Source organism: Melopsittacus undulatus, chromosome 7 (assembly GCF_012275295.1).
Source record: "Melopsittacus undulatus isolate bMelUnd1 chromosome 7, bMelUnd1.mat.Z, whole genome shotgun sequence".
Taxonomy (NCBI): domain Eukaryota; kingdom Metazoa; phylum Chordata; class Aves; order Psittaciformes; family Psittaculidae; genus Melopsittacus; species Melopsittacus undulatus.
Genome location: NC_047533.1, coordinates 54,623,844 through 54,633,928, shown reverse-complemented (window position 1 = coordinate 54,633,928; position 10,085 = coordinate 54,623,844). Strand labels below are relative to the sequence as shown.

The following is a 10,085-nucleotide window of genomic DNA, read 5'->3' as shown; positions in this document are numbered from 1 at the left end:
GGCAGGCCCCGCCCCGGCGGGCGGGCAGGGGCGGGGCCCGCGGGGCCTCTGACGATGGCGGCGGCTGGCCGGGTCGAGCCGAGCCGGGCCGCAGCTGCGGGAGTGGGCAGGTGACGGGGAAGGGGACGGTTTAGCGGGCGGCCGGCGCCTCGGGGCGCCGCTCAGGCATGACCCGCACCGTGCTGTTGGTGCTGGCGACCTGCGCCTGGCTGGGCCCGCGGCCGGCGCCGTGCCAGGAGGCGCCGCCGCCGCAGACCCCCGACTGGCGGATGACGCTGAAGACCATCCGGAATGGAGTGCACAAGATCGACGTGTACCTCAACGCGGCGCTCGACCTCCTGGGCGGCGAGGACGGCCTCTGCCAGTACAAGTGCAGCGACGGTGAGGCGGGTGCCGGGGCGGGACCCCGCCGGCCCAAGGCGACCCTTGCTCTGCCGAAGCCGGCTTGCTTCAGGCGGACCGGCCCGGGCGGGCCCGGCCGCGGCTGCAACGCTTCAGCCGGTGCTGCCGGCGCTCCCAGGGAACCGGGGCGCAGCCGCAGAGGAAACCTCACTGCCAAGTTCTTATATGTGTAGCTATATATATGTAAATATACATATATCTTGCTTGGAGGCGGCTCCTTAGTCGGGTGTCGGGTGGGCGACTCTCTGAAAGGGCGCTTCTTGCAGGGTTTTCAGCGTGCCCCAAAACACAGGGTACTCATAGACCCTCTTGGTCTCTCTCGGCCGAATCGACTCAACCCCAGTTTACTGGAGTGGATGATTTGTCAGCTCAGGAAAGGAGTTCGTGGCGGCACCCCTGCTGCGCAGGAGTGGGCAGGACACCGTGAGGTTTCCTCTCCGTACTAGAACAGGCACTTTTCAAATATGCTTTTTCGTTGTTACTTTCAGTTGTGGCCTCGGTTTGTTTCTAGGACGGAAACAAGGGGAGGGGGTCATTGTTCCAGTTAACTCCACAGTCTTCCTTAACCTGGGATGCAGAATTCCCTTGTGTGCCTTGGTGCAATAGTAAGCGTTCAGGGAGATGCGGCTTTAACAGTCTGCACTGAGTTAAATTTTATTAATGTTAGAGTTGTAGAAATAAAGAGATGTTTCATTACAGTTAATTTTAAAGGTTAAGCTAAAAAATAATCAGACCACCACTGCTGGTTGCACGTAAAGCATAAAAGTATCAATGGACTCACTCTAAAGTACTCTTTAATGACACATCAATTTCACTAACTCAAGCTCTTTTTTTTAACTTGGGACCTAACAGTGACACTTGCTGAGGTTTCTTGTCCCTGTGTTTTAAAAAATGCTTAGTATCCCGGAGTTGTAATCTGGTAGGAATTGTTGGTACTTAGGTGCCTGAATATACGTTTAAGTTAAAAATATAACTGATAACTGTCTTAAGCCACACAAATGCCTGTGGCGAGTTTTCATAGGACTAAAATTCTGTGAAAAAAAAAACCAATCTATTTGAGGCATAATAAATTCCCTTTTTCAGGATCAAAGCCCTTTCCTCGCTATGGATATAAACCATCACCACCAAATGGTTGTGGATCCCCTTTATTTGGAGTTCATGTGAGTATTTCCATTTGGGGCTTTTTTGTGCATCTTCCATACATTAACTTTCCTCGATGTAGGTGGTCTTCTCCCTTCCCTAAGGATGAGACAGCATCCATGTACGATGTGTCCTTGCTTTTATCAGTTCCAACACATGCTTTGGTAGTAACATATGGAAAAATTTAATATTATAAATGACCATATAGCATAAACATTTTCACCATTGACATAAAATATGTTAGGGATAAAATTTAATGTTGATGATTAATTAATAATATTTGAATGTTTGGTTTAGTGTTTTGCTCTCAGAATCTTGAAAGCATTGAATAACCCTGACTGTAGCCTTGTGAGAGTGGAGGGTTTGGCTCTGACTCCTTCTGTCCTTCCTGACACTAATCCATTTTGCTTAGTGCTAGAAAGAAAATACACATTAGTTTATGTACTGGATATAGCTGGGATGGAGTTTCCTCATAGCAGGCTGCATGGTGATGTGTTTGGGAATTTGGGCCAGAACACTGTTTAGTGTTGGCTGTTGCTGCACAGTGGTTGCACAGCTTTAGGGCTTTCTCTTTTGCTCCCACTCTGCCCCTCCACAACCCCAGAACCCAGGCTGGGGCTGAGAAAGGGAATGGGAGGGGACACAGCAGAGTGAGCTAACCCAAGCTGGTCAGAGGGATATTCTGTACTACACAGAGTCACACTCAGAAACAAGAACTGGAGTAGTGGAAGAAAGGAGGGGTGGTGGTGATAGTATGTGTGTTTGGCTTCCAAGGTGGCTGTTACACTGGCTGGGCATCCATCTGCTTGTGGGATGTGATAAACGATTACATTTGCACTGCTAATTTTGTGGCATTTTATTCCTCTTCCATTCATCTGTTAAACTGTCTTTATCTCAACCCGCAAGTTTTCTTGCTTTTGCTCTTCCTATTCTCTCCCTTCCAAGGAGGGGGATGGCAGGTGAGCAAGCAACTCTGTGGGTGCTTGGCTGCTGGCTGGAACCAAACCACTGCAGCTTACTAGAGGTGAACAGCACAATGCAGAGATAAGTGAATGACAGCTGCATTGATTGCATTAGTTTGTAGTTTATGACTGTTCCAGCCTATTTGTAGGCTGCATCTTTCTTAACTGGAATACCAATGGAATGGGTGTGGGGGGATTTTCTCCACAGTTTGATATCGGTATCCCGTCAATGACGAAGTGCTGCAATAACCACGACAGATGCTATGATACTTGTGGTAATACAAAAAATGATTGTGATGAGCAGTTCCAGTCCTGCCTCTCCAAAATTTGCAGAAATGTGCAAAAAACACTTGGAATCTCAGAGAGTGTCCAGGGTAAGTGTGAATAAGCCTCTCTTTCATTTCAAGTTTAATTCAGCTTAACTGGAAAAGAATCTTTGTGCAGTGCAGTAATGCCACGTTTTCATAAGCTGATGCTACTGCTAAAAGATGCCTTGTTCTGTCCCTCTTGTCATGCAGCGCAGACACTTGTACAGCAGAGCAGTGACACAGCACAGGAAAAAGATCAGGGCTAACACTTATCTTAAGGGGAAAAAATAATGCTTCCCCTTTAGGAGTATGAATATGAGAATATAACTTGATGAAAATGCATGTATAATTCTTGCACTTACTGTAGCACAGTTGAATGTTCATTTTTCTGGTGGGTGATTGCTGTATGTCTACCACGTGTGATTGCTAGTAAACTGTAGGGGGAAAAATGAATTGTTTCCTTTTATGAAAAAAGACACTAGAATAATATACTGTTATAGTAGAAGTAATTAATGCTATCCCTTAGTGAATATATTTTAGGGTTTTTTTTAATAACAGGCCATACGGTACTCGTTCTGGTTGCTGGCCTGCATCTTATGAATACATGACATAACCACACTTTTTAACTTGGACAGTGTCACTTTCACAGTAAGTACTCCCATAGAGAGCAGAAAGTTTTTAGAACAGGCCTGTGTTTAAACTTCTCAAATTCATTTAACTGCAGTTAAGTCATTACGTTAGTGTTTAGTGTCACAATTGGTGAATGCTCAATTCTATTGAGCTGCTGTTGAAGACAGCAACCTCTGCATAAATTGGGATGCAAAAAGTGAGGAGGAAAACCAGCTCTTTCATCTTTTCAGGACCAAGTGGTGTTTTTTAGGCTTTTCAATGATCAGAGGGCTGGAGAACCTCTCCTATGAAGAGAAGCTGAGAGAGTTGTGTGCTTGTTCAGCCTGGAGAAGGCTCTGGGGAGACCTTAGAGCAGCTTCTAGTACCTAAGGGGGCCTACAAGAAATATGGAGAGACACTTGCTACAACATGTAGTGACAGGACGAGGGGGAATGGCTTCAAGCTGAAAGAGGAGAGATTTAGATTAGACAGTAGGAAAAAATTCTTCCCTGTGAGGGTGGTGAGGCCCTTGCACAGGTTGTCCAGAGAAGCTGTGGCTGCCCCATCCCTGGGGCCCCTGTTCAAGGCCAGGTTGGACTGGGCTTTGAGCAACCTGGTCTAGTGGAAGGTGTCCCTGCCTGTGGCAGAGGGATTGGAACTGGATGACTTTTAAGGTCCCTTCCAACCCAAACCATTCTATGACTCTGTGTTTCTAACACTGATAACATTCCATATGCAATGAATTTTCTTGTTCATTTTGTTTGGCATAAAGATGAAAAATCTTTACTCAAAAATCATTTTGTATTGGTTCAGTCTTTCATTTGACAATTTATTTGCTTAGCCCAGAGAAGATTTCTTCTTAGCATCATGCTCTCTTTGCCAGAGTAATTTCTGTTAGTTTCCTGTTCTCTTAAAAGAGCACTTTTAACTGAACTCCTTTTTGTTTGCAGCTTGTGAATCAACTGTTCAGCTGTTGTTTGATGCGGTTATACATTTAGGATGTAAACCATACCTGGATAGCCAGAGAGCTTCATGCATGTGTCGTTACGAGGATAAGACAGATCTCTGAAAGAAGGTACAGAGATTTCATGGTGTAGAATAAGTCAAAAACTGATCTGAAATGAAGCAAGTGTTTGGTTACAAAGTTTTATGCTTTTCAGGCAGTAATATATTAGACACTGACATGAATATACTGGTTTGAAAGTCACTGTGATATTCTTCTGATGTAAAAACTGAAACAAGGCTTCTTTTCTCCTCCCTTTATGCCAGAAGCTTGAAACTGTAATTAGTTTCCTTTGGTGTATGTCCACTCAGGGTATGCTATTTTAAAACACTACTTTAAAATTTTGAAGAAAACTCCATGATAGGGAAATCAGAGGTGCAGAAGAGTTGTATTGAATTCTCAGTTGACTTTTAATATAGGTCAAATTTTAGGTTTGCTCGCAGTTGATGCACCTGATAGATCCTGCTTGTGGTACAGCTGCCTTCAGTTCTCTCGGATTCCTGTGGATTTGTTACTAAAACAAACAAACAAAACCAAACAAACCCCCCCCAAGCCTTGAGCAAGGGTGTACATCTGCACAACGTATATCTGCCTGAATCTACATCAACCTTACTTCTGCAGGACTTTTCTTATCAAGTATGTTGATCCTTTTAAGGCTTGACCACTGAAATGAACAGTTTGCAACCTAAGGATGTACTTTTAATTTGACAAAATGGTGGAATGTAGTTATGTTATTTTAAAAATAAATCAAATGTTTATTTTTCAAATAGAACATTTTTTTGTTATGTATTATATGCGTAGAAAAGATACATTGTTAAAGAAGTTGATTTATATTTGTCTTGTGGCACAGCTTGGTTACTGTATTGATCTTTCATTTAGTCCTTTCTGATAAAATCTAAAAGTTCCACTGTTAGGGTCACTATGCCCAATAAACCTTTTTATTTAAAATATCCCCTGCGAGGCTGATGGATATTTGAGCCTGTATTTGTCATCTGCTGCCATGACCTCTGCGAGGCTGAGAAACATGTGAGCCTGTACTTCTGCCACCTCTTTGCTCTCTGACTTCTTCAGCCGAAATCACCTGATGTCTGAATTAATTTGGGTTTGTTCCCTGTGCTGATCTTTCATTGCCTACCTCCAGTTCTCAGTCCTCAGTTAACTTTTGCAGTAGGCCCGCTGTCATGAAATCCTGCTCCCCTGATTCTACTTTAGAAATCCACGGGAGGACTGAAATTGAAAATACTGTGTCTGTGAGCAGGGAGTCGAAACCACGCTAAAAGCCTAAAACTTGCCAGACTCCTCAAATGTAACATGATTTCTCCTCTGGAAGTACTTTGTATGTTTTTTCTGTATTAGTTGTTTGTGGGTTGTTTTGTTTTTCACTAGGGCTACTAGGCAGAAAATTAACTCTTACCACAGCTGAAACCAGGACGGCTTACTGTACATGACAGTGAATGTAAGTGCCTTGTAGGCTAAAGTTCCTGCTAAAGTCCTTTGGCTGCAATTCGTGGTTTCTTTTCCTATTTGTGGATATGAAGTAGCACTTTAGGACAAGTATTACTATAGAGTTTTACAAAACTGTGCTTGAAGAACCTGTAGTTTCTCTAAATTTTGCAAAATGTATTTTCTGCCATAGAGTTGAAAGAATTCTGAATTACCCTGAAAGTCTGACAACACCAAAGCATGGAATGGTAATGACATTGCTTGTGTAAAGTAAGAAAAGTACCACTATGAGTCCAAAACACTGTAATTTAGGTAGAATTGGGTAGGAAGAACTTCAACTAGATGTTGAAACACAGAAGATCTTCACTGCTTTTGTTCCCTTCTGTGCTGACCTGTAATTATACCATGAAAGCCTTCCCAGTTTCCTTCAAATCATTTGTAACACAGAAAAGAGCTTTAACCCTGCTGGGTAGCACTTTATGCTTGCAAACCAGAGGAAGCATTTGACTTCTTCCACAAAATCTTTACTTTGCTGCAGCTTTTCCTGCAGCAGAAATCCTTGATTACACATACCTGCAAACTACACAAATTGCATTTTACAGGCCACTGCCCCAAAATGAAGACCAGCTGACACTCCCAGGATTAATAATACCATTAAGAATACAGGGAAGAATACATGAAAAAGTACAGGGATGTTGTCCAGGAAGCTAGGGACCAGGTTAGGAAAGCTGAGGCCCAGTTAGAATTAAACTTGGCTTTGGATGTTAAGGATAATAGGAAGGGAGTCTATAGGTACGTTGCAAATAAAAGACAGACTAGAAACAACATAGGCCCCTCCGGAAGCTATTGGGAGAACTGGCTACCCTGGATTTGGAGAAGGCTGAGGTTCTTAATGACTTTTTTGTCTCAGTCTTCACTGGCAAAGGCTCTGACCACACCACCCAAGCCTTGGAAGGCGGACGCAGGGACTGTGAGAATGAAGACCTTGGGCCCACTGTATGAGAGGATCTGGTCTGAGACCATCTTAAGAATCTGAAAGTACACAAGTCCATGGGACCTGTTGAAATCCATCTGCAGGTCCTGAAGGAGCTGGCAAATGAAGTTGCAAAGCCACTGGCCATCATATTTGAAAAATGATGGCAGACAGGTGAAGTTCCTGATGACTGGAAAAAGGGAAATATCACCCCCATTTTCAAGAAGGGGAAAATGGATGACACGGGGAATTACAGACCAGTCAATCTCACCTCTGTGCCTGGTAAAAAATCTGGGAGCAGATTCTCCTGGAAGGCATGCTAGGGCACGTGAAAAACAACAAGGTGCTTGGTGACAGCCAACATGGCTTCACTAAGGGGAAATCCTGCCTGACCAATTTGGTGGCCTTCTATGATGGGGCTGCGGAGCTGATGGACAGGGGTGGAGCAGTTGATGTAATCTACCTGGGCTTGTGCAAAGCGTTCGACACTGTCCCTGTCTCTAAATTGGAGAGACATCAATTTGATAGGTGGACCACTCAGTGGATAAAGAACTGGCTGGATGGCCGCATGCAAAGAGTTGTGGTCAATTGCTCAATGTCCAGCTGGAGATCAGTAAGGAGTGGTGTCCCTCAGGGATCTCTTGGGATCGGTCTTGTTTAACGCCTTTGTCGCTGACATGGACAGTGGGATTGAGTGCGCCCTCAGCAAGTTTGCCAATGACACCAAGCTGTGTGGTTCTGTTGATATGCTGGAGGGAAGGAATGCCATCCAGAGGGACCTTGACACACTTGTGAGTGTGTCGACGCAGGAGTCACGGACAATGCGGAGATGATCAATGTGATCAAACGATTGCCAAACTTTATTAGATACAGTGCTCCTTTTATACCTTTACTCCCTGTCATGGGTACGTAACAGCCTTGGATACTGAGCTCTAATTGGTTAGTCTAGAGGTTACTATCGTTTACCGAGCTAATGTTTATAACTTGTTATAATTGCGATTAAATACCTTACTCTAAAAATACAGTGGGAAACTACAACCTTGGCAGAGATCATTCTCTGCACGTTTTCAGTGGAAAATTACAGAGGCCTAACAAGACAATTGACCTAGTTTAGGCCTGCCAAGGCTCTTCTTAAAGTAGCAAGACTCAGGGTATCAGAATCGCTCACTATGTAGCCTTGGTTCTTTAAGAACCCCACAAGAGTCGGCTGATGCCAACTTCGTGAAGTTTAACCATGCCAAGTGCAAGGTCCTACACCTGGGTCAGAGCAGTCCCAGGCACAGCTACAGGTTGGGCAGAGAAGAGATTCAGAGCAGCCCTGCAGAGAAGGACTTGGGGGTGTTGGTCAATGAGAAAATGAACATGAGCCGGCTTCAGTGTGCACTCACAGCCCAGAAAGCCAATTGTATCCTGGGCTGCATCAAAAGCAGCGTGACCAGCAGGTCGAAGGAAGTGATCCTGCCCCTCTACTCTGCTCTTGTGACACCTCACCTGGAGCATTGTGTGCAGTTCTGGTGTCCTCAGCATACAAAGGACATGGAACTCTTGGAACAGGTCCAGAGGAGGCCACAAGGATGATCAGGGGACTGGAGCACCTCCCATATGAAGATAGCCTGATAAAGTTGGGGCTGTTCAGCCTGGAGAAGAGAAGGCTGCGTGGAGACCTCATAGCAGCCTTCCAGTATCTGCAGGGGGGCTACAGAGATGCTGGTGAGGGACTCTTCATCAGGTACTATATTGATAGGACAAGGGGTAATGGGTTAAAACTCAAACAGGGGAAGTTTAGATTGGATATAAGGAAGAAATTCTTTACTGTTAGGGTGGTGAGGCACTGGAAAGGGTTGCCCAGGGAGGCTGTGAATTCTTCTTCCCTGGCAGTGTTCAAGGCCAGGTTGGACAGAGCCTTGGGTGACATGGTTTAGTGTGATGTGTCCCTGCCCATGGCAGGAGGGTTGGAACTAGATGATCTTAAGGTCCTTTCCAACTCTAAGTATTCTATGATTCTATTAGCAGCTGTAAGTATGAAAAAAATAATACTTGTCCTGGTTTCAGCTGGGATGGAGTTAATCTTCTTCCTAGTACCTGGTACAGTGCTGTGTTTTGGTTTCAGCCTGAGAACAATGCTGATGACAGATGGTTTAGTTGTGGCTATGTAGTGCTTAGCCTGAGTCAAGGAATTTTCAGCTCCTCAGCACCACTCCAACAAGTAGGCTGGCGGTACATAAGAAACTGGGAGGTGGCACAACTGGGACAGTTGATCACAACTGGCCAAAGAGATATTCCATATGATACGCCAACCTGCTGTACAGTAATACTGGGGGGAGTTGCTGGGGGATAACAGCTGCCTTATTGCTCGTGGACTGGCTGGGCATCAGTCTGCAGGTGGTGAGCAATTGCATCTTATCATTACTATTTTACCTTCCTTTCTAGTCCTTTTAAACTGTCTTTATCTCAACCCATGAGTTTACCTTTTTTTATGATTCTCTCCTCCTTTCCACTGTGGAAGAGCAAGCAAATGGCTGTGTGTTATCCGTCTGCCCTATTCAACCACAATACTATATATAGCTCTTGGCATGTGACTCAGCATTGCATGCTTTTATGTAATCTGTAATACTCTAAATATTGCAATGATTTTACTTTTTTTTTCCTTACAGGTTAAATTCTTATTCCAGTTGCCTTCCTCATGCTGTTTTGCTTTTCTGGATGATACAGTGATAGGACAAGTGGGAATGGCTTCAAGCTGAAAAAGGGGAGATTTCGATTAGGTACTAGGAAGAAGCTCTTCCCTGTGAGGGTGGTGAGGCACCGGCAGAGGCTGCCCATGGAAGCTGTGGCTAACCCATCCCTGGCAGTGTTCAGGGCCAGGCTGGACGCAGCTTTGAGCAACCTGGTCTAGTGGAAGGTGTCCCTGCCCATGGCAGGGGGTTTGGAACTGAATGATCTTTAAGGTCCCTTCTGATCCAAACCATTCTATGATCTGAACAACAGCAGTGTGTCCACTATCAAACTTACTTCTTCGAACCGCGTTTCTGATACATCCGTAATACTTTTTCCAAAAATACCTACTTCCCACTTACGGTGAAGCTACTGCAACAATCTGAAAGTGTTTCAAACGTGTACATGTGCATATAACAAAAACTTCCTTATATTAAAATCAAGTGAAATGCACACCAGTCAAACGCTATCTTAGGCATCATACACTGTGATCACGTTCCTGGTGACTCATCTGAACACTGTGGCTGATT

The 10,085-nt window shown here is 44.7% G+C and overlaps 1 protein-coding gene across 2 annotated transcripts; it reads left to right on the top strand.

Moving 5' to 3' along the window:
* The first annotated feature begins 54 nt into the window (after window positions 1-54).
* On the top strand, window positions 55-10,010 carry PLA2G12A (phospholipase A2 group XIIA). Of its 2 annotated transcripts, XM_031048533.2 has the most exons (5): window positions 55-381; window positions 1,486-1,562; window positions 2,713-2,878; window positions 4,372-4,496; window positions 9,495-10,010. In XM_031048533.2, exons 1-4 carry the CDS (start codon window positions 168-170, stop codon window positions 4,488-4,490), a joined length of 576 nt encoding a protein of 191 aa, XP_030904393.1. In that variant the 5' UTR covers window positions 55-167; the 3' UTR covers window positions 4,491-4,496; window positions 9,495-10,010. The 2 variants fall into 2 exon arrangements, with proteins under 2 accessions (XP_030904393.1, XP_005148682.1); XM_005148625.3 differs by lacking the exon at window positions 9,495-10,010 and having other exon boundaries at window positions 56-381; window positions 4,372-5,375.
* Window positions 10,011-10,085: the final 75 nt, after the last annotated feature.

What these genes read in the sequence shown, in the direction of transcription:
- PLA2G12A (XM_031048533.2), top strand. Translation starts at nt 168, where the DNA reads ATGACCCGCACCGTGCTGTTGGTGCTGGCGACCTGCGCCTGGCTGGGC. An exon ending in CCCCTTTATTTGGAGTTCAT is followed by an intron (nt 1,563 to 2,712) that starts GTGAGTATTTCC and finishes TTTTCTCCACAG; the next exon opens with TTTGATATCGGTATCCCGTC. An exon ending in AATCTCAGAGAGTGTCCAGG is followed by an intron (nt 2,879 to 4,371) that starts GTAAGTGTGAAT and finishes TTTTGTTTGCAG; the next exon opens with CTTGTGAATCAACTGTTCAG.